General features: G+C 33.4%; 1 protein-coding gene across 1 annotated transcript in view; it reads left to right on the top strand.

The window, feature by feature from the left end:
• dpy (fibrillin-like protein dumpy) overlaps positions 1–24,934 on the top strand; it is a 294,688-nt gene extending 269,754 nt beyond the window's left edge. The window contains 16 exon segments of the mRNA XM_089597931.1: positions 7,768–8,140; positions 18,357–18,568; positions 18,651–18,839; positions 18,984–19,196; positions 19,281–19,463; positions 19,604–20,191; positions 20,293–20,818; positions 21,135–21,556; positions 21,663–22,037; positions 22,123–22,317; positions 22,403–22,546; positions 22,768–22,991; positions 23,082–23,352; positions 23,463–23,701; positions 23,792–23,987; positions 24,079–24,934. Of these exon segments, the coding sequence (XP_089454057.1) occupies positions 7,768–8,140; positions 18,357–18,568; positions 18,651–18,839; positions 18,984–19,196; positions 19,281–19,463; positions 19,604–20,191; positions 20,293–20,818; positions 21,135–21,556; positions 21,663–22,037; positions 22,123–22,317; positions 22,403–22,546; positions 22,768–22,991; positions 23,082–23,352; positions 23,463–23,701; positions 23,792–23,987; positions 24,079–24,296 (4,568 nt within the window). The 3' untranslated portion in view covers positions 24,297–24,934.
• Positions 24,935–25,666: the final 732 nt, after the last annotated feature.

Genomic DNA, 25,666 nt, shown 5'->3' with positions numbered 1-25,666 from the left:
GTAAAAAATCTAAGAATGGAAAAGAAATAAACAAAATATTTTTTGAAGTTGCCAAAGGAATATAAATACTAAAAAGAGTAATTGGAAAAAAACATAGAAGAGAATTAGTTTGCATGAGAAAAAAAATAAGAGTTGCGGATAGTAAGTGTCAAAGTAAAGTGAATATAAGTGGAAGGTTATACACTTAATAAACTGCAGTGTAGCATGGTTTAAAAGACATATAGACGAAAAGAAGGTTAAATTATATTAAATTATATTAAATACTAAATATTAAATTCAATTACATAATAGTATAGACCTAACGACATTTTATTGAAATTCACAAAGTGACTATAAATATTTTTTTATTTTTTTATTCTAAAATCAAATTTTAATTTTTATACATATCTGCAAACTCCCTTTACTTGCTCCTTTGTCATCAAATGATATTTAGACTCAATCTTGGTAATGTGAAGCATGATTATTTATTCATAATTAAATTACATAATTCAATATTTCGCTGTCCCTCTGACAGCCTCTTCAGTATTAATAATCTACAATCATACAGAATAAGGAATAAAACTTAATGAAAATTTAATACGTAAGATAAACAAGATATATACATAATATTTATAAATATAATATACCAGACAGGTGCCAAGACAGCACGCATTATGGACACCTATGGCGCCTATTCCTTCGTCCACATATCGCAACTCTTTACTTAGTTGTACTAACAGTCAAGTTCTTAAAAATTAAGTTAATGCTATAACAATCTTTTTAGAAAAGTCATACTGAGACCGCGCTGACAAGTAAAATATAAAAGCCAATCAAGATCGGTACACATCTTACTAATATATAAAGCAAAGTCGCTAAAACCGTTGTAATCGCTAACCGCGAAAACTACTAAACCGATTTTGCTGAAATTTTGCACACTGATTCATGATACTTCCTAGATGGTTTTAGTATAGTTTTTATCATTGAAAATTTAATAACAATAGAAATAAATGTGCTCAAAATTTTGTAAAAATACGCCAGCTTTTCACTTTAGTTCAGTAAAATCCGCTAGGTGGCGTCGACATAAAATCAAGGCTACCTGCAACAGAATTGAATAAGTGTGGTTATAATGAGCCGGAGCGTCTCAAAATCCATGAAGTTGTACTCTGGCAGTTCAACGAACTGTACAAGGCATGCTGATGATAGTCTTGCAGCTGAGTATCCCGGTTACGGGCGACACTCTTCTGTAAGGGGGAAGGGACCTAGGTGTTCGTTCACCCTGAATCTCGACGAGTGCGATCAAAATAAAAATAACTCAACCGATGACGTCTCTGGCATAATACCAGGAGACATATCTAGCCAGAGCACAATCTGCACCAACTCTTCAGAGTTGTGTGGCAGTCCCACCATCCCACCTGGTGCAGTTAGAGAATTTTTGACTACAAATGTAAGCCAGGGAAAACAGCTCTGAGGGTCATGGGCAGCCACAATGGCTACCTTCTTGGTCGTCGCGTCCCCAACGCGCGTACCCACATGTTCCCGTCCAACGATGAGCGGTTGGTTATCCGGGGAACGACCCGAAGACGAGATATTCTTTGGTCAGCGGCGTACCTCCCTCCATCACAGTCTCCGTACATCGAGACTCCTAGGGTAAGAATCAAGCAACCCGTAGCCAGCTCTTCATCATCAGGAATAATAATAAAGAATAGCCTGGAAGTTTCACCACTGGCGCTTTTTAGGGCCATTATAAGAATTTACGTTCCCTACTTAACCATCAATTTCATCGGTTCTTTTTAGGGGCAACTTTAGTGTTAACTACCTTGCCAACAAATACATTTTTACTACTATTTTCAGAAGCGATTCGTCGACTAAAGGTTTATATTAACTAAAGACGGGCACTATTAAACCAAGTCAGCCATTTACTAGCAGACGTCACCTGTGGAGTTGTTCTTCACAAGGCTGGAAAACTCGGTGACCGACGACCCTATATTACCCTCTCGACTCTAAGCATTCAACCAGGAATCACTGATCCTCTCCAAAGACTGCGCTGAGCAAACCTATAACAGCTATAAAGGAAAAAAAACTTGAGCCAACGGGACAGCCTCCACTGGACAAGTATTACTAACCAATCTCCCCATCTAAGATCACCAAAACAACTGAATCTGCAAATAAAAAGGTGCTTTAGACACCAACGTTTTCGACGTTATACCGGAAAACGTTGAAGAAAGGGAAAGAGCACTACAACTAGCCCCAAAGCTTCGGGTTTTGTAATTTTTCTCCCTATCAGTCTGAATCTTCAACAGCAAGTTAGAGAAGATCACCCTGAGGTATTCAGGCAGTCACAATTGCTGTTAACTGCAGTCAAGAAAGAGTTAATTTAAGAAGCTCAGCGGTCTTTTTTAGGGCCATCGGACGTCGAACTACCTTGCCAACAAATATATTAGAATTTAACAAAGTTGACAGAAAACAGCTTTTAGTGTTTACAAAAATTTTAAGCATGCCAAAAGTCGCAAGAGGGTGAATTGGAAGACAAACTTCAAGTGTATCTAATATATACAATTTTACTTAGGCATCAAGAAACTGACGCAGAAAATTTATCGAGATTAAAACAGCAGCGTCAAAATCAACAACTAAAGAGTCCATTACGTGAGAGATCAGCATTTCATTGTACCCTCACAGCAATCTCTGAAATCTTTAAAGATCCTACTTCAGATTTTTTAATGAGTAGATATTGTATTTGTGTTTTTGTGGCAATAAAAATGTAGGGTTTAAGGTCCAGGTCTTTGTTGCTCTGGTAATAAAGTTGTGAGATATGAGAAGAAAAATTTTTTTTAATATATATTTTTTGGGGGTTTAAAATCTTAACAGCTTTAAAAATTAGCCCTTTTCGTGAATTCCACGGGAGAAACTGTAAATCAACGGCTTCTTATGGCCACCGATTATTTTATGGCATAAAGAACGCACGGTACTTTTCAGCATCATTATTTTTTTTAATTTTTACACCTCATTATTTAACCAAATAAACTATATGGATTCCGAAAAAATATGTTTTTAATAAGAAGACTTTTGTTCTGAGATGTATCAGGAATATTGTGTAAAATTTCTAACTGAAAATGTTTCACATTACATGTCAACACACTATGGTGTTTTATTTAGTAAGTCTCGGGTGAAGCCGTGACGGGGGGCTGCTAGTACTTATCATACGTCACATAGAGAACAATGAGCCCTGAAGGCAACACCGCCAAGGATGTAGAAAGTTATGTGGAATTGTATATAACCTAATTATAACAAATATGAGAATTTCTAGGTTGTTTTATAAAAAAACTTACTTTTGTAACCTATGATTTGATATTTATATTATTTTTTATTTGAAATATTAAGTTTTTATAAAAATTTTTAAGTTTTTGTGTATCTAATTGTCTATCAACATTATTATTATTTAATGTTATAAAAATCATTTCAGAAAATTCGTGTTTGTACCTATTAGGCTCTCGTTCAAGAATCACTGTTCTCTCGAATTCGAAGCACTGCAGACAATGACAGCAGAGGGCCGACCTTTGGTCCTTGTTTTTTATGTAACGTTCGTGTTCGTGCAAACGTACACGTAAATATCTCTTACTTTGGCCAGTGTAGCACATCCCGCACCCACATGTTATCTTATAGACTATGCCACTCATGTCTCACTTATTTATAGAGTCCTTTCCCAATCAGATAATATGAGTTAAGTTACCCGAACCCGTATAGACCACCCGTATGTTGTACTTGGACAGGGCCTTACGGACAGATGTTTTTATAGGTCGGAAATAAGGAACAGCAAGGAACACATTCCTGTTTAAACCAGACCTATTCGAGAACCCAGAACCCCCTCTTGCATCGCATTATGGAGATTTTGAAAGTAGGATTCCTGTGCACCTTTCTTCCGCCTATTAAGAAAACTGACTGTATGATTGTAGAATATTAATCCTGAAGAGGCTGTCAGAGGGACAGCGAAATATTGAATTATGTAATTTAATCATGAATAAATAGCCATGCTCCACATCACTAAGACTGAGTCAAAATATTTAATTTTAATTTGTTTGTTGTTTAAATTCGTTTAATTGTTTGACTGTACGTATATTTTAGTCTTTTAAAAACAGAATAAGTGACTTCTAGTACGTTTAGTTGATTTTTTTTCGTGGAGCTCTCCATATAATACGTCAGCTAGGTTCGTTGGCTAGCTACAGCTAAATTGTATTTATTACTAAAATCTATTAGAACATACATGAAAAGATACCAATGATTTGAATCTAATTGTCAAAGTATTATTGTACGTATGTAATGTAAGTCTACCAAACCCGAAAAAAAGGATTTAAAAATAAAATAAAAAATTATAAAACAATTTAAATATATAACACTGAGCAATTTGACTCTTCTGTGATTATTGACTCAACAACAGATGACAAGGTGTATTAATTGAATGTTTCAGTTTGAATCTATCAGTCGATTACGTAAAATGGTTAATCATAGTTTAGTACTTAAAGCAATAGGTATACCAATTGAAAAGATCCTTTGATTGGAAATCAAATACTTAGCACACTAAAAAAATGTTCCTGTAAATATTCTTAAAGTATGCATATGTATTAACACACCAATACAGAGACTTGGACAAGGTCGTATTTATTATTTGAAAAAAAAGAGTGTTATATTAATTAAATGAAATTTTGTTCAAACTAAAGTAACAATTACTTAAACCTGTAATTACAGTATTTGAAATTACTTTAACAAATACTAATGATGTTGTAATAAAAATATTTTAAATACATTAAACAAATTTCAAAAAACCTTAATACTTTATTTCAAATAGAACATTCCAACTAAAATATTTTAAATATAAAAAACTTGAAGTACAATTATATTTGGTCAATATATTTCAAATAATGTAGTTGAAATGCAACTGTATTTAATGTAAGTGTTTTAATTTATGTAAATACATACGTATTTTAAATAATTCACTACAAATACAATTGTATTTCAAATTTTTTATTTGAAATACTTCATTAATTAATTGTATTTCAAATATTTAAATTAAATACTTGACTCAATACATTTGTATTTGATAAAGTAATTGAAATAATGAAGGCAAATACATGTATCATTTTTCAACGTGTTGGAATTGAAAACATAATTGAACACGACAAATTGCGTTACCATGAAATTCAAAGCTTACATTTTTGTCTTATTCGATGGCCATATACCTAAACGTAATATATAATGATTCAAAGAAAAATCAACACTATTATATCATGTCTATTAGTATTACCCAAACCCAACCATATAAAATTTTTGTTAAAGAACTTAAGGTGAATTCATTGCAAGATCTTGAGTCATGAGGATAAATATTTCTAATTTCTTATTTTTATATTAAATTTTTGTTTTGTTTAGTTTAGTTTAATTTAAATCATTATAAAGCGTTTTTAAGCCGAAAATTGAATAGAGCTACTTCTAGTTCTAGAGCTTTTGTGTTCTGTAAAAAAAAATTCTGGTACCTGGTGAGACATCATTTAATTAAAAAATCTTTATCAACCTCAGCGTTTGTACATACATAAATTATTAAAATTATGTAGGGAGCTGCTATGCATTTTTTAGGAGAATGTGTTGTGAGTGGGGAAATCACTCGGGAACAACCCATACTGGAGCGGCCCCGAAGGGCTTTAATTTTATGCATTTGTATTTAAAATACAATTTGTAATACAATTGTATTTTATCAAGGTATTTTAAATAATTAATATACAAATGTATTTAAGCAAATTATTTCAAATACTTTATCAAATACAATTATATCTGAAACAATGTATTTCAAATATAAATGTATTTCGTACACTTTATTTTAAATAAAGTATTTGAACTACTTTCTATTTTAATATTGTATTTAATATTTGTTGTATTTAATTACAAATTCATTTAAAATACAAACGTAGTTTATATTTTTATTTGAAATAAAATAGTTTAATTTCTATATTTTAAATAAAAATAATGAATATTCTTCTAAACATTTTTTAATGATTGAAGCATTTTATTTGAAATAAGATATTTATTTAAGTACTTTGTTTGAATTACTATTTCAAATATAATTATAAATAATGTATTAAGTTATACATGTATTGTGGCACAGGGATCTTATGCCACCCTAATGACTGCGTCTCAGCGACGAAGCCATCTAAATTGTTACTAAGATATTAAATAGGGAAACCACGAAGCAAATACAAAATACATAATATAAAACGCGAGAAAGGTAACACTATGATGCGGAAGCCCAGGACAAACTTATAAATTTAACGGTAATAATTAAACAACTAAAATATGAAACTACTTTACTAAAATCATAGGAAATTAATTGTGAAAGCCTTTACGTTAATTGATGAGGGATAGGATAGGTTGGGTCGTACTAAATAAAAAACACTATTCATGAGCCACTGATAAAGATATAATTTGTGGCTCAAAGGAGGAAACTCTTGCGAGAAAACCCCCTAAGATGAAAAAACGACCGATACAAAATTGAATAGTAAGAAAAATCACCTGGTTTGAATTGGTGTGTAGATGTAGAGGTGTAAATGTGTAAGAGTGTGAGTGCAAGTGATATAGTTATGTGATAAAATGTATAGAAATAATTTGTGGCTCAAAGGAGGAAACTCTTGCGAGAAAACCCCCTAAGATGAAAAAAACGACCGAAAAAAAATTGAATAGAAAGAAAAATAACCTGGTTTGAATTGGTGTGTAGATGTGGAGGTGTAAATGTGTAAGAGGGTGAGTGTAAGAACGTGTCCACACTGTTCTCCTTCTCGTCTTGGTACCATGGTTCGGCGAGTGCGGATTTTCGCCGTAGGTGCTCACAGCACGTGTTGAATATTGACGCGGCACGTGGCTGTATTCTAGATTTAGATGAACAAAGACGAATTGATGCAAAAAACACGTTAATGTGTCGCGGCGCAACGAAAAACTTCTCTTAAACTCAAACGAGCACAAATTACCCAAGACAAGCTACGTACACAATTTCTCAGAAAAAAAACTGGAGATAACTCTGTAAAAAAGCAAGTATCGGACTGGACGAGGCCTACCGAGTTTTTCCAGTGGCGCTACCTTTTCTTTCTCCCTCAACCCATCCCCCCTTTCTAATGATGCTCGCCAATTAGTGGAGGTGTTATTCAACTCGAGTGTCAATCGGGCGTCGGGACGAGAACAATGCCGAAGATGGGCGAGACAGGCTAAAAAGTAGGTTATGAAGTGGGAGAGAGAACGAGAATCTAGAGCAAAATAAGAAATGCGCGTAACGCGTGTGTGTGTGAAGTAAATGAATTTAAGCGCGTTTTTATGTGTTGATGAGGACGAACGTGCTGTGAGCTTCAATTCTACTCGAGTACTCGATTTTAGTCTTGTTCGACTAAACAATATAAATAAGATATTGAATTAAAATAAAGTAATTACATTTTTTAAAAACTTGAATTAAAGCTGAAATGAATCATTTTAGAGTATTTCAACTCTGTCAAATACTGCCTATCTCTGCCAATACAGCGACATTAATGGTTATTTTAATTGTTATACGGCTCGGGCGCATAATCGACTTGCGTACACGTATATTTGGCACTCACCAACAGTTTCACCCATATTTTATTTACTTGTTACATTAAGTAGATCTCGTTGCCACCGCCACCTACGCCACGGTGAAATTCAATTTATCATAATAATTATTGAATCATGAATTTAATAAAAACAAAAACGTAACTGTTTGTATTATAATCTTATTTTACATTTCAGCTGAGTGTAACTTGGACAGCGATTGCCCTTATGATAAATCTTGCCAAAACAATGTCTGTATAACGCCATGCTTAGCTGATAACATAATTTGTGGTCGGGGTGCTGAATGCATCGCAGTTGATCACCAAGCTCAATGTACATGCCCTACGGGAACTCAAGGTGACGCCAAAATCGCCTGCACTATGGCCCGTTGCCAATACAATGAAGACTGTGCAGATTACGAGGTTTGCGAAAGGTTTAATAAGATATGTCGACCAGTCTGTGACGACAATAGCTGTGCTGAGGGAGCTATTTGCGAGGCTCAAGCGCACCAGCCAAAATGTCATTGCAAATATGGTACTCATGGCAATCCTTATGTTGAGTGCATTGGTAAGTAAAAATCTTTTTGTTTAATTTTTTAGTTCTAACTATTCTTGTAACTAACACTTCCTCCCGATAGGTTCCAAATAACGTATCGTTTAAAATATTATAATATATTAAGCTAGTTTATCAAATAAAATATTATGGAAAAAGAAGTGAACAAAAACAAGGAGCTTTTATAGCTTAGTGGTACCGTACTAATCTCTTGGTCAAAGAGACCAAATGATTGTAGATTTGACTATTTCCTAAAAGTATTTAAGATTTGTTTCTTAGTCTTTTACGGTAAAAAAAATAATCTGAGGTCACTGACAAAGGCCCATCTGATTTTTAAGATAAATATTGTTGAAATTTCTTGGATGATAGTCTGGAATTTCAGGGGCTTTTTTCTATAAAGGTCAATACATGGAGCACTCAGATAATAAAATAGCAAATAGTTTTAAATATTGACTCGGTAAAATAGATATTTAAGGTAAAGTAAATCTTATGAATTCGGCACCGGATAAAATGTACTTAAAATTGTTGTGACGACTGCAAATATTTGTTAGTAGGATGATCACATCGCTCAAGGAATAAAATGTGGCGATCCTCAAAATAGTGATAAGATAACAATTAATTCAATTAACACTTTTTGCTGAGTAGATACAAAATGGTAAGATACACGTATCAATAGTTGTCCAACTAAGGTCACTAATAAAAATAAGTAAAAAGTATCAGAAAAACCGCCATATGACGTGATATTTGAACGCACTGATCTTATTTTAACCTAAGATTAAAACGAAAATTCAGTTTGCAACTGTAGGGATGAAATGTGGTTTAAGGGCATTCAGTACATCGGTTGGAGTTTCTACTATACTAACTTTTCTATTGTGAGGAATTATAATTAATCTGACGCTACCTATTTATACACACACTCCTGCACTCATACCCCCACACCCGCACACCTACATACAAGTGTCTTCTTTATATTCTCGCTTTCCACTCTCGCTCTCCTCTTTGCTCATTTTACCGGATGTATTTCTCTATCTTCTTCTCCTATTCCCTAGCATGAGACATACAAATAAGCATAGGCAAACACGCGTACACGGGTATTAAAAACAAGCTTCAGACATAAATAGTATATTACGTACCTAGGCCAGAAAGTGGGACTATTACTGACCACGCTATATTATCGGCCAAGCCAACGGCGAGGCTAGTAATACGCCATCAATAGTAGCTCCACTTTTTGGCCGTGGTACGTATAATATACTATTTCCTTACACCTCCGACGAAAGTTCGACACAAAAATTTATATAATTTGTACTCCTCATTGAACTCTTATTTATGATTAGTACCATCCATTCCTTATGCCACAAAATAATCGTTGGCCCTAAGAGGCCGTTGACTTGCAGTTTCTCCCGTATAATTTATAAGCAGGGATGTTTTTTGAAGCTGTGAAGATTTAAAACGCACAAAAAACATATAATAAAAAAATGTGTTTTCTCTTATCTCACAACTTGATTACCATAGCAACAAAATCATTGAACTTAATCTCTACAATTTTTATCGCCACAAATATACAATATATACAAATATACAAATATACATATCCTACCTATTTAAAAATCTGAAAAATTCAAGAGATTACTGAGGGTTATAGTGGAAAGCTTATCTCTCATTTATTAAATTCTGTATTGATAAATTTTGATGTTGCTTTAATCTTAATAAATGTTCAGCGTCATTTTCTTGACGCATAAAATTGTATTCGTTAGATGCATACAAAGTTTTCCTTCCAATCCGACTTCTTGCAACTTTTAGCATAGTTGAGACTTTTGTGAGCCCTGAAGGCTATGTTTTTTCAACTTTATTAGGTTGTAATATATTTTTTGCTAAAGTAGTTCAACGTCTGATGACCCTGAAAAGGACCAGTAAGCTTCTAAAGTAAACTCTTTTTTGTTTGAAGTTTCCAGAAAACGTGATTGTCTCTATACCTCAGGGTGATCTTCTCTGGCCTATTATTGTAGCATCACACTGATCGGGAGGAAAACTACAACGTTTGAAGCTTTGGAGCTAGTTGTAGAGCTCTTCCTCGACGTCTCCTGGTATACTGTCGAAGACGTTAGTGTCTAAAGCACCTTCTTTTTTTGCAGACTCAGTTGTTTTGATAATCTAAAAGGTGGAGAGATTGATTCGTGATGCTTACTCGTTGAAGACTGTCCCATTGGCTCAAGTTTATTTTTATTTCATACCTGTTAGGTTCTCTTAGCGCAGATCTTGGAGAAGATTGGCGATTCCTAGTTGAATACTAAGAGTCAAAAGTGTAATATAGGGTTATCAGTCACCGGGGTTCTCAGTTTTGCGACGAACAACTCCGCTCGTGACGACTGCCAGTAAATAACTGACTTGATTTAATAGTATCCGGCTTTACATAGTCTTTTAGTCAACGAATCGCTTCCGAAAATGGTAGTAAACATGTATTTGTTGTGTATTTGTTGGCAAGTTAGTTTAATCTAAGGTGGCCCTTAAAAGGACCGACGAGATTGATGGTTCAGTATAGGGAACGTAAATACTTTTAATGGCCTTGAAAAAGGCCAGTGGTGAAATTTCCAGTTATTCCTTATTATTGTTTTTGATGATGGAAAGCCAGCAGCGGGTAGCTTAACTTTTTTCCTTAGAGTCTTTGTGTCCGGAGACCGTACTGGAGGTACGACGCTAACCAAAGAATATCTCGTCTTTAGGTCGTTCCCCATATAACCAACCGCTCATCGTTAGTAGGCAAAGTGGGTCTGGAAGATACTTTCTGTGTAGGTATACCGTTGGGACGACCACTTAGAAGGAAGCCGTTGTGGCTGCCCGTACTTTTCAGTGCTGTCTTCCTTGGCTAGCATTTGAAGTAGAAATTTTTCTGCGGGCACCAGGCCGGATGGTTGAACGTGAACTCTGAAGTAATGGATCAGTTTGTACTGTGCTCTAGCTAGACACGTCTCCTGGTATTTTCCAGGAGACGTTGATGTTCCGAACCCCTATATTTTTCCGTGTCACTTAGTTATTTTGGTGATCCGGAGTACAACCGACTTATTTTACTTGCCCATGAAAGAGGAGTGTCATCGGTAGCCGGGATGCCCAGCTGCACGACTAACAACTTTGTTCTGGGTCACACTGATGAACGACTACGATAATTAACAGCTTGATGGGGCATGTTATATAAACACTCTTCACGATCTTTGATTGCGGATGGCTTCAATTTTACATCAACGACACCTAGTGGATCGTACTGAACTAAAGTGAAAATCTCGCTCATTTAAGCAACACTTTGAGCTTATTCATCGCTATTGTTATGAACTTTTTTAAGAAAAAAACTATGCGAAAACCATTTCGGAATCATCAAGAATCAGTGTCTAGAATTTCAGCAAAATCGGTTCAGTAGTTTTTGCGGTTAGCGATCACAACGGTTTTAGCGACTTTGCTTTATGTATAAATAAGATTCCCAGCCGGTATTATGACTCGTAATCTACTGCAATCGGGACTTTCTGGTTATGGAATCATGACAAAATATACTGACACGCTCGAGTAACTTATTTTTTTTAATCGTCTTAAAAAGAGGTTGGATGTAGAGGTTATGTAAATCAAAAGTTGTTTTACTGTTTCACAATTTACTCCTTTTTTTACCAAGTATAATCGAATGGAATTTCGCAAGTCGACGATACATTAATCAAGGAAGGCCACTCAACTCTAAAATTCATTTAAAAATATGCAATAGAGAGGTTTTATTTCAAACATATCCTCTTTGTCTGACGTCTTTTTTAAGGAAGTATGAATACATTGCATATTTTCATTATAACGTACTTTTTCTGGTACGTCCGTTAGTCAAATGAAGTTTTAATTTCACCCAAATTTTAAGAAAATTAATGCAGAAAGATCAGATATTTTTGCATAAATATTTGTTATAATACTGTACGTAGATCACACAGCCCTTCTCTAACGATGCCTAAAAGCGCACTGGGCCGATTGGTCCGACTTGATTCCCTTTTTGTTGTCTACTAGAGTAATGACTCTAAGTACTTTTTTGCATGTCTACACACCCTCTTTGTGATAACGACGCAATACGTGTCATAAATTCACCAAATGTAATAAACTGATTTTTTCATGACCCGTTGTAAATATGATGTTTTATGTCTCATGAACTTACGACATGACATAAATGACACACTCATCCCTGGTGTACGTACGTTTCTAGCGTTTTGGTCCCCAACCAAGGCGTGTCTAAAGAAGTTCTCACTTCAAAAATTTTGTTCATGTAAATTGCTTCAAACTTTTCTAGCTGACAATTTTCATGATGTGCACCCTCATACATTAGAGTAAGAAGTGGAAATACCGAAAAAAATTTTGAATGCAGCTATTTATAAATAAGCATAACAAAGTCTTATGTATGGCTTTCAATACATACTTACCACGTAAGTGACAAAATAGGCCTAACGATGAGGGGTTTCTAAATAAAAATCTAATTTAAATCATGAAATGGCTCGTGCCACATTATTATAGTACTATGTCATACGAAACTTCTAAACTTTGTTGGATTGAAACTGTGCATTAATGACTGTGCAATACCTAACAAATTTCGTAAAAAATCGAAAGAAGAATACTTTTACTTTTAAAACTATCCAAAAAATTGTTTTAAGTCAATGAAATAAAAACTTCTCATTTGTTTAGAATAAATATATATAATAATGAATTGGCCAATTTTACAGCCAAGTGCCTTTAATAATCAGATTCAGTATACCAAAATACGTAAAAAAACTTTGGTGCAGCCATGGACCCCCATTGGCTACGAAAAATACACTAGCTTCCAGACAAGCTTATTTCATGAACTTAAAAACACATTGAAAAATCGTAAGAAATATCAGGACATAAAAAATAACAAAAAAATTTATACATGTAAAGAAAGGGCATAATGACACTAAAGAATAAATCATTACCGAAAGAATGACGAAATATATACTTTGAATGTAAAATCCCGTGTGTCCACGCAGTAATGTGTACAGTGAACTCATGAAAATTAAAAAAAATCGGTCGAGAAAATCTTTAGTGGTCAGTTTTATACGTATAAACTTATGCATTTTCTACGCACAACCACATTCATCTGTATATTATTCTTATCTTAGTAACATTTTTGGTATGAAATTCACCACTTTTATGAATTATTTATCATAAACATCACAAAACTACGATAAAAAAAAAAAATTATCAATTTTACTAACAAAATTTATTTTCTGAAGTCGATTAACCCAAAATAAATGAAAAATAAATCGACTGATAAAATTTAATTTCTATTTTGCAGCGGTGATAGGTATAAAAAAACAAAAAAATGTGCAAAGTTTGTCAAAATTGGTCGTGGAAATTCCGAGTTATGACTTATCACACACATACGCACATTCACAGACACGCAGAAAGAGAAAGACAGAAATAGACAAATACTTTTGTTAGAATACTTTATCTTTATTCAAAACCTTATAATTTCATTTATATCAAGTTATTGTACCATGTAATAATTCGTTTATTACCAAGCGTCCTGTATAAGAAAGTAAAATAATCTTAACCTTGTTTAGTTAACGTTTTGATTAATGAAAAAGTAAAAATTACATTTATCATAATGTAACAGAAACTTGTTTAAAAAATTTAAGAATGCAAAAAAATACGAACGAAAATATCTGATATTTTAATCATTGTACTTGTTAATAGTATATTAATTTTAACTTTAATCTATTTACAACATGAATACTGATAAATTTACTTTTGCCATATACCCTCTTAAAGCTCTTTATTTAATTCCAAAATAAAAATTCGTACCATGAAATTTTTGAGTTAACAGGTGCCGCTAGCATGGAATTTTAATTTTTTAACCTGAGTTGATTTTTTTCAACACGTAAAATGGTTTTTCTGGACTTTACAACTATCAAAAATTTTTACATACTACTCGAAATTGTTATACTTTTTATTCAACTCAAAACAATAAAGTTGTATGAATTTTATTTTCTGAATTTTTTCCATTTTTGTCTCCTTCGTAGACTTGATGATAGCTGGAACAATCCAGAAGAAATATTGTAAGTGGTAAAAAAAAAAAAATCATAGTTGAAAAATTATAATCGCATACCATTTAAATGAAATTCAAGGGAGTTGGGTTGCAATTCACTTAACAATGAAAATTTTTTTTTTTAAATATATGTTGTAAAGAAACATTGCGTGGATGTAGTCACCAAATTTGAGCACAATCGCGTCTACAGATTTCGAGAAAAAAATTCATGAAGTGTCCTTTTTTTGTCGTCATTAACATGGGCTCAAATGTAAGTTATTAAAAAAGTTGTAAAAAAAAAAAAAAAATACCTATTACTCTTGACACAGCGATGAGAATGTTTTGAAAAACTGATATGTTATTTATGACAACTTCATTCGTATACGAGCAAAGTTTTAATAAAATCGCGTCTGCAGTTATGGAGATATTTGCACAAACATCAACAAATTTGTTTCCTGCTTGTATGCTTCATTCACGTGGCAGACAAGGACGCACTGAGTACACTGTTTGCTGTCAGCTCGACTTTTTACGTGGCGCGATAGCTTTTCACAATATCACTTCTAGAAGCCGTTCTACTCAAAATTATGATCTCAAACTTGGTATAGGCCTTAATGAGACTTTATACTTTAATGATATACCATTAAAACCTCTAATTTCGAAAATTTACAGCACATTTTTATTAAAAGAAGATCAGATTGACTATACCGTTTACTCCTTATTTTTTATCTCTCATAGAGAAAGTATTTAGGCTATTTGATTAATACCATAAGAAACGAGATACCTTGAAGAATATTCTGTAATTTTTTTGAAGTATTTTATTTAAACGTTAACGAGTACTGGCGAGTGGAACACAAATGCATTTTCCGTAATCGAAAGGGCGGATGTTTTTAGGCTAGGTTAGTACAGCAGACTTTAGCACGGTGCCTCGTGAACATACACGTATAGAGATCGAGAGGTCATCTATAAGAGAGAGAAAAAGGTGTTTCGTCCCGAGAGCACGCCAGGACTCATCAGTAAGGCTGATGACGTGCTTCCTGCCTTAGACACAGAAGAGGTGTGGGCTTAGTCTGACTCGATCGCGCTTATATAGTAATCGTGCGTGAATTTCGCCGCTTGACGGGAGCGAACTATTAGGGGCTTGGCCACCTGGCAAGTAGAGCCTGAAGCGCGAGAGATGTGAGAAGCCACACTCGTGCTCCCCTTCACCTCCCCGCGGGAGCGATCCAACTCCCTTAAAACATGTTTCTTGTGCTTATAACTACTAGTATCTATAATTATTATTGACAAAGTTAACAGTTGTTTAATTGAACAAAAATTATACCAAAAACGTATCTATGAAATCAACAGCAAACTGGCATTTTTTATTCGATACAATTTTATCATAGAAAACTTAAAAATAAGTAACTATTATATTTGATTACAAATACTCAACTACATTTTTTTATTTGAGTTACAAATACGTTAACTCATAAAGAGTAAGTAACAAAATTAAACAAAAATCTTATCTATGAAATTTTTGGCGAGCAAAGCAATGAAATCAATAAAAAAACTGACATAAACTATTTGTTACAACTTAATCGTACACAACTAATAATACAATTAACCATTTCATTACAAACACTCATCTATATTTTTTTTTTAATGAAGTAACATATATGTAGATTTATAATTATAAAGTTCTAGTAAAAGTTACAAATATTGCAAATGTTTTTTTTTATCAACACAAATTAAGGAGGTTTGGGAGTATCATTTAGAGAATCGAGAAACGGGGAGTTCCCCCGGCCCGTGCAGATGTACCCTCTTTTCCGCGCACCTCCTCTTGCACTCAACAAGCTTGAAACTGGACGAATGTAATTGATTATATTTTTGAAAAATGTCTGACACGGTTTTATTTTTTTGTCAAGCATCCTACATTAGTACTAAGGTATCTAAAAAAACATTTTTTTTTTTTTTTTTGAGCACATTTATAACATACCCTAATTACAATTAAAGGTAATGTAACCACGTTATCTCATAAGTTACTCTGTTAAACAGTCAATATTAAATAATTATTTTATATTAAAAAATTTTTATTTATTATATTAAATAATTTTTTCCTAAATAACAATCAGTGACTTCCAGTCTATGTGTGTATTTGTATTATTAAAAATAATGAAGGTTGATGTCGATAAACAAAATTAAATTTCAAATCATCAAGTTCTGTAGCTGTAGTGTCAAAACTTATTCGAAAATTCATATAGACCTTAAACATATGATAATGCGATAGTAATTAATATATATTCCAAAGAATAAACAGAAGATACTTTAAAAGAGACAAAAAGTCGGACCTGTCTCTCACATCCCCCACCAACACAGATATACTTCTATAATATCTATATTGATGTTACTGGACAAATTACTGATTGTTATGTTAAATGAAAATGTATCTTTCGGCATTGATTGTTTCTTTATTTAGATCTCTAAAATATGCACATTTTTTAAATTGTGTTGATAAATATAACATTTGCAATATTTTTACCGTCTACTTCGACTTTATGAATCTACATATTTATTACTTCATGAAAAAAAATATTGATGAGTGTTTGTAATAAAATGGTTAATTGTATAAGTAGTTGTGAACGATAAAATTGTAACGAATAGAAAATGTCAGTTTTTTTATCGATTTCATGACTTTACTAGCCAAACATTTTATAGATAAGGTTTTTTTAAATTATTTAATGTGTATCAGTTACTCAAATAAAAAACATAGTTAAGTATTTGTAATCAATTATAATAGTAACTTATTCTTAAGTTTTCTATGATCAAATTGTAACGAATGAAACATGCCAGTGTTCTGTTAATTTCATGAATTTGTTAGCCGACAATTTTATAGATACATTTTAGGTGTAACTTCTTTTTTTAATTAAATAACCATTAACTTTGTTGATAAAAAGTATATGTATTAGTAATTGTAAGCATAAGAAACATGTTTTCTTTCTAATTTTGTTAAAAGTTTTTTTCTTGGGGTTGAATTAAATTGATGATTCAATTGTTATAATACAAAATTAAAATTCAGCCCCTTATTAATTGTTACTATAATAAACAAATATATTTTATCAATGATTCATAATTCCTTAAACTAAAAATTTAATTTGATAGTCAAATAAAATAACTATTATAACCTTTTCATTGCAAACCGATCTTCTTTAAATCATCATGCAGCAAAAACTTGAAGTCAGACAAGTTGAGTGCGTTAAAAGTAAATATTTCAGTTAGTTTTATCAAATCTTTAAAAGAGGCAATGAGTTACATGATTTGAAATAAAATTTTGCAAAGATGTGAAATAAAAATCTGATGTCAGTCGGGTTTTGTGAAATTCGTCAAATTAGACTAAATTAATTATAAATAATTATAAATATATAATAATTATAAATAATATAATAAATAAATATAAATTGTTTTCCCTTGTTTTCCCTCATACCGTACTCATACCCTTAGATTCAATGTGTAATTAACTTATCAATAATAATTACAACTTTTTGCAGTTTTACAGTTACTTTATCAATAATAATAGCTTGACAGTTGTTTCGGTAGTTACACCATTGTTAAAAGGTGAAATAAAAGAATTCTGTAGTAAAAACAGACCAAGAAAAATTAAACACTATGGATTTTTGACATATTATGTAGATAGTACAAACTTCGTTAGTTATAAATTACTTTTCTGATTTAATTTTTGTGCAACAAAAGTATTTAATAAAATTTTAACCCAAAAATTATCAGGTCAAGTAGTTGCTGTTATTAGAAAGGGTATGTTTCATAGATACTTGGTTATAAGGTGAGCTCGTTCGATAACTTGTACCCTATCGTAAAACAAATGACATGTTTTATGCCAATGCATGAAGATAATATTATGATTTGAGATGATTGATTAATAGCTGAAATTTAAAAAAGAAAGTTGTACGTAAAACGAATATAAAATTAATGTTTGTTATTTTTTTATCAGATAAAATTGTTGTTTTTATGTTTTATAATTAAATTATTGCATCAATAAGTAATCCACACAGCTTTCCTTGTTATTACTGGAATGAACTACACATTTGACAACGGGTGTTTTTTTAATAAAATTTACTGATTACCAACTAATTTGGTTTTTTATATTTCGTGTTCAATTGTTATCGAAAAAATATTTTTTAGATGGTAAGAGTGAACTACCAAAACCACAATGTTCTACTGATGGCCAATGTCAATCAAACCAAGCCTGCATCAACGCCATTTGTCAGGATCCGTGTGCTCTATCTAACATATGTAGTGAAGAACAAGAGTGTCGAGTTCTTGGTACAGTGCCAGTACGCACAATGATCTGCCAATGTCCCCCAGACACAGTCATCGATATTAGCGGCAAATGCAAACGGATCGGTACGCTTATTCTGTTCATCGAAAATAGATATTACCTCATGTTTTCCAATAAAAGTAATTTAAAAAAATTTTTTAAATACAGAATATACCCCACAATGCACATCAGATGACAAATGCCACGATAATGACAAATGCTTCAAAGGTACATGTATTGGTGCCTGTCATATTACTCAGTGTGGCTATAATGCACTCTGTAAACCCTTAAATCATGTCGGACAATGTTTCTGCCCTAAAGACTACACTGGAAATCCACATATTGAGTGTTCTTCAGGTATTTTTTTTTTTTTTTTCTTCACAGCAGTGATAAAAGGTGTACATTATACCTGCCTGCATTCAATGATTAGCATCGATTTCAAAGTTATAAAATATGTAATTCTTATCACGAAAGTATAAAATCTATTATCATTGATCACAGTTCCAATCACGTCAGTCCAACCAATGCAACCAGAATGTTATTCTAATGACGAATGTAGCGATGACAGACAGTGTACAAACTCGTTGTGCACGAACCCATGTGTGGTGAGTAATGTCTGTGGATTAAACGCTTTGTGTCATGTTAATAAGCACTTCCCAGTTTGTAAATGCCCTGACAACTATATGGGGGATGCCAAGTTTAAATGTATACCACGTAAGTTGACTAATAAAATTTCAATAATAGTTGAGTAACGCACACAAAGAAAGACATGTTTAAATTATGACTTTCTCATTCTAGCTGCCATTGTTGCTGAATGTCGATCAAACAAGGACTGTACGGGAACTGAATCTTGTTTCAATAATTTATGTATTAATCCGTGTAATTGTGGGCCAAATGCCAAATGTACAGTCACTGATCACTACCCATCATGCGTTTGCTTACCAGGATACTCTGGTAATCCGCAAATCGGATGTATACAACGTAAGCTTACTAAAACATCATTTTAAACTTTTCACAGTTCACAGAATTGTTAATGATGTATTATTTTATTCTAATATGTTATTTTTATCTGATTATTTTCATACCATAAAATAAGTAAACATTTTTTATTTAAATAACAGTTGAATGCGAGTCAGACACGGACTGTCCATACATAGATACATGTTTTAACAACCAGTGCATCAATCCATGTATTTTGGAAAATCACTGCACTATAAATGCTGAATGCTATGGTCAGAATCATCGAGCTAACTGCAAGTGTCGGGTCGGCTACGTCGGCAATCCAGAACTTCAATGCGAGCGTACTGAGTGCACTACTGACTATGATTGCCCATCTAGCTTATCATGTCAAAATAATCTTTGCATCAACCCATGTGCTATTCAGTCACCATGTGCCCAGAACGCAATATGTTATGTGACCAATCATGCAGCAGCCTGTCATTGTCCGGAAAATCTTTCCATGGGCAACCCTTATTCATACTGTGAACGTCCATTGGTCGAAGAAGTACCTCAGCCAGAATGCAAAAGGGACTCTGACTGCACAACTAAACTGGCTTGTATGAATGAAGTATGCGTTGATCCTTGTTCGACAATTAGGCCATGCACAGAAAGTGGACGTTGTACAGTTCTTGATACTGTGCCTGTAAGAACCATGATTTGTACCTGCCCTACTGGTTGGATCACCAACTCTGATGGAGTATGTAAACCAAGTACGTTAAATTATTTTTATCAAGAAAATTTTGAATTTAAATGAAATTTACAGTCAGATACTAAAGATGTAGTTAACAAATCATGTTAAAATTTATTTTAGTTCAACTGCAGAGTCGCGAAGCCTGTACCTCAGATGATGACTGTGTCGATCATGAGTCATGTATTAATCGTCAATGTCGTGAGCCATGCAGTTGCGGACAAAATGCTGTTTGTCAAGTCAAAAATCATCGAGCTATCTGCTCATGTCAACCAGGCTATGAGGGCAATCCTGATCTAGCTTGTCAAAGTGCCGAGTGCCAGCGTGACTCAGAATGTGCCTCAGATAAATCCTGCGTGAATGGACAATGTATCAGCCCGTGTCTATTATCAGATGTGTGTGGTCCTCATTCTGAATGTTACGTGGTGAACCATATCACTGAATGCCGCTGTCGCTCTGGCTATTATGGTGATGTACAACTCAGTTGTCGAATTATTGGATGTTACAGCAATAGCGACTGTCCAAGTAAACACGCTTGTGTTAACATGCTTTGTGTTGATCCTTGTTTGAGAGATAATAATTGCGCTCACAGGGCTGAATGCCACGTTAGAAATCATCTACCCGTCTGTAGATGTCCACCAGGATACATGTATGTTATTAATTAATCCATAAATATGTATATGCTTCAAGGCAATCAATAATACATTGAGATTTATTTTTGTTTTTCTTAAACACTTGTCTAGCTTATACTCATGTCAGTATTAAAATATGATTAAACTTTGAAACTACTTCCCAGCTCAAAATCGATAATGTCACGTTAATTATTACGTGATAAATAGCGTGATTTTTGCACATCACGTGATTATTTGCGTGATTTATAACGTGATTTGTTACAATTCAATAACGTCACGTAATAAATAACGTGATTTTTTTTGGCCGGGTTATGTCACTTCTTTTAATTACAGGGGTAATCCCTACATAGCCTGCCAGCCTGAAGAACAGCCAGAGTGCCATGAAGATTGTGATTGCCTAGACCAAATGGCATGTCTAAATAACCACTGTCAAAATCCTTGCGAAGTTATTGAACCATGTTACGAGCCATCAAAATGCAAGGTTCTACCAAGCCTTCCCGTGAGGACGATGGTCTGTGTTTGTCCATCAGGTTACATTAGTAGTGGGAGTGGCACATGTGAAATTATTTCATCGATCTTCAGAGTTGAATGTAAGAGTGACAGTGATTGTCCATCCGAACGTTCATGCGTAAATGCCATTTGCAAAGATCCTTGCGCATGTGGTACTAATGCTATTTGCAACGTCATTGACCATAAACCAATTTGCTCTTGTATAACTGGTTATTATGGAAATCCTGATGTCGAATGTATACCAGGTTAATAACGTGCTCATCTCCAATTATCATAATTTTAGAACTATATTTACACCTCGTAATAAGTCATCTTCATGATTCAATAATTTTACTGACGATGTTTTCACAGTGGGCGTATGTCGATCGAATCACGAATGTCCTGGCACTCATGCTTGTTTACAGCATAACTGCGTGCTTGTATGCTCACCGTCTCTGGAAGCCTGTGGTAAGGATGCTGAATGTAACGGTCTTAATCATCGAGCCGTTTGCGAATGCCCACCAGGATATACAGACAATCCAACTGTAGCTTGTGTCCCAATAATCGGCTGTCGGAAGAATAGTGACTGCCCGTCTACTGAAGCTTGTATCAATGAAAAATGCAAAAACCCGTGTTTGACTGAAAATCCTTGTGAAAGGAATGCTGAGTGCAGCGTCTATAACCATATTGTCGAGTGCACTTGTCCATCAGGATATATAGACACCAAAATTTCTAGCTGTATACCGGGTAAAACAAAAATATTTGCTCACTTTCTATATTTAAATACAAGAATTATATAAGAATTTGTCTTGATTACGTTACTCTCACTCAGTGGGTTGCAAAAGCGATGATGAATGCCCATTACAGCAAGCCTGTGTCAACAGGAAGTGCGTAAATCCATGCAATGAAATAAGACCTTGTGGCATTAATGCCATATGTACGGTTTTGGATACACATCCAGTAAAAACCATGACTTGTGATTGCCTACCAGATTACCGTGGTAATGCTGTTGAACAATGTGAACCAAGTAAGTTTTTAAATTATAAAACCTAATAATGCAGAAATATTCACCTTTGCATTCGTAATATAATATGATACGATTATGTTTTCAGTTTGTCAACTCGAAAAAGGCCAGATCCGAAATCAATACGGTGAATGTGTCTGTCCACCGAACCATGCAAAAAATGACAAAGAAATTTGCATACCATGTTACCCGGAAGCTGGAGTTATGATTGATGAAAACGGCATATGTCGAGGTTTGTTTGAAAGTAACCTTCAACTTACGTATGATCTTTGCAGTAAAGACTTTTAGCATCTTTTATTTCACTTTCTCATTTATACACTTTTGAATTATCATGCCTAATGTATTTCTCATACAATATATGCAACACAGAAAAAATATATTGCTTCTCTGTGATTACATCTACGTTTTTTAACAAACAATTTATTTATTTATTTACAATTACATAATCAATAGCTAAAAAGATTGAAGATTTCAAGAAATCCATGAGCGTGAAATGTCTCTCAGACGGAGTGTTAGTTACATTAGTTGGACAAGGAGAAGCTTTCAATGGCATAATTTACGTGAAATATTACAGTTCCGATGAACAATGTAGACGAGACTTGATTTTCCCCAAGGAAAAAATAGTTATTGAAGAATTCAAGGTGACTTTTGGTACTTGCGGATTAACCCACGTAAATGTATGTATCTAAAAATAATTTCACATTATTTATTGACTTAAATAAATACAGAATAAATAAAACGTAAAAATTAATTTATTCTACTCATAGGGCGTAGCCAGTTTCACTTTAGTCATACAGAGGCACAAAAAACTCATGACGTACAACGCCCAAGCTTACAGCATTAAGTGCTTGTACCAAATCGGAGAACAAAATATTACGCTTGGATTTAACGTGTCAATGATGACTACTGCTGGTACAATTGCCAACACTGGACCCCCACCTACTTGTAGAATGAAGATTGTTAGTCAGAGTGGAAATGAGATAAGCCAAGCCGAAATTGGAGATGGTCTGAAACTCGAAGTAGACGTCAGTCCAACGTGTAAGTTGACATAAAAATTACTTTAAAATAAAATATCAGTCATTGGCAAATCTTACATTATAGTGTAGACATTATTTATTCTCGACTATATTTGAAAATATAATTTACAGCAATTTACGGCGGTTTTGCACGTTCTTGTGTCGCCAAAACAACTGATGACGGCGTAGAAAATGAGTACGTGGTAACTGATGAAAACGGATGTGCCACAGATCCAACGATCTTTGGTGAATGGGAACAAGATACTGAAACTCAAACACTCATGGCTAATTTTAATGCATTCAAATTCCCCAGCAGTGATAATATTCGCTTCCAATGTAACATTCGCGTCTGCTTTGGTAGATGTCAACCGGTAAGTTTCGTGAATTATAACTATTCGAATAAATCAAAATAAATTACAAACATGCAGTATATGATATTTACCTCTCTATGTATTTTGAAGGTTAACTGTAGAGGTTATAATGCCTTCGGTCGAAGACGTAGAGATACATCGAGCGCCAATAACAGTTCAAGAAACTTACCTGAAAACGTTATAGGAGACGAGCGTGGAAACATTAATGTCACTTCCAACATGATCGTAACAATAGATCGACGAGACGACAAATATTCACTTTATCAACCGAACGGTATGTTAATTAGTTATAAAAGTACAAAAATACAAATATAAGAAGTGCTAAATCTAAAAAAAAATTTTTTCTTTTTTAGATCCTGCGCCACGGTTGTCCGAAGATGACATTTGTGTTTCCATGGTTGGCTTCGTTGTATCACTCATAATCACGACATTACTAGCACTAGTCGCCGTGGCTATTGCCGTATCATGCTGGCTTATGGCATATCGACGCCAGCCAAAGACAGCCGGACCACTGCCACACCCACCTGAATTTCCCAATCCCTTGTTTACAACCGAGTCGGTAGCTGAGCCTTCGCCGGACTACTACCTCTCATAAATGCAGTTCGTCTACCTCCCATCCTTTTTTAGAATTTAATACATTATTTTTTAAATTAATAGAATTCTTTAACTATTAAGATAATAGACGAATATGGGGAAAATGCGCTACGGAACCTGCTTTCATTCATCCTAAAGATTGAGGATGCTGTAGTATCAGTATTTTCCGACACATCTCCTCCAGTGACTTAACCAACTCCTTACTCTGTAATCCAGTTTGCCTGTTCATTCTTAAGGTGTACTTAGTTTCCAATATTTTTTTGTTACTTTTTCTTAAACCAAATATTGAGAAACGTGACTGACAAACATGGAAATTAATACTTCTACAACGCTTTAAATTTTTTCATCATAATGCACGAATGGATGATTTGCACTATCAGGCGAAGTGTTTTTCATCGTATTCGAGCCATCATTATATAGTGCGTACATTTTTTTTAGGTGATGGTCCTTCATTCCATTATCTGTCTTCGAGTTCGTCTATTAACAAAATGTTAATTTATTCAGCTCCTGTATACCTATTAACTCTTTTTATAAATACACTCTAGTCAATGGAGGATTTGTTTAATAAATATAAATAAGTATAAATATTTGTACAAGAATTTCATTCCTGTGTAAAGACAATTAAACGATTTAGTAGCCTTGTCAAACGTATATATAATAGTCACTTTAGTGATATTTGTACATTTTATTTAATAAAAATTAATTAAATTAATAATAATAAAGTTTTATCTTTTCTTGAGCCTTTTTTCAAAAAAAAATTAAAAAAGACAATCAGAAATTTCGAACCAGCAAGTAAGTGTATTGAAACAATAAAAACAAATTACACTCATGTGTCAAAGAGGCAAATTAATTCTTATTTATTAATTTTAGAGGTTTGATGTACTTCCAGCGAAGATTTGTGACTATAAAATAAAGTTAATTTCAAAGTTTTAGGTGTACAGCAATATTTTTTCATACTCTTATAGCGAAAAACTTTCTCTCTTCAATGAACTAAAATAAGAAAAAAAATCGTTGTCTATGAATTAGCACAAAAATTTCTAAAAATATTTTTTCCTGTTAATTTTTTTGACCTATAAAAAGTTTAATCTGTTAGTTTCACTTATTTTATTATTTTTATACAGAATTAAAATTTTCAAAGGCAAAATTTTTAGTGATGAAAAATTTATTACTTCATTCTTTAAAAAAAAAAAAAAAATTTCAAATAAAGTCTTTTACTCGTTATATTATTGGTTCAAGCTGAGATTACGTGGTTATGATTCAAACAAAATTCTCTGGTCAATAATAAATGGTTTAAGAATTGTTACTACAACCATTTTTTGTTTCTACAAAATATAATTGAAATCACAATTTTATTTGCCCATCCTTGGTTCA

Source organism: Copidosoma floridanum, unplaced genomic scaffold (assembly GCF_036245765.1).
Source record: "Copidosoma floridanum isolate Cflo_tuat_1 unplaced genomic scaffold, Cflo_Japanese_pri ptg000040l, whole genome shotgun sequence".
In the NCBI taxonomy this organism is placed as follows: Eukaryota; Metazoa; Arthropoda; class Insecta; order Hymenoptera; family Encyrtidae; genus Copidosoma; species Copidosoma floridanum.
This window is presented reverse-complemented; position numbering and strand designations above follow the sequence as displayed.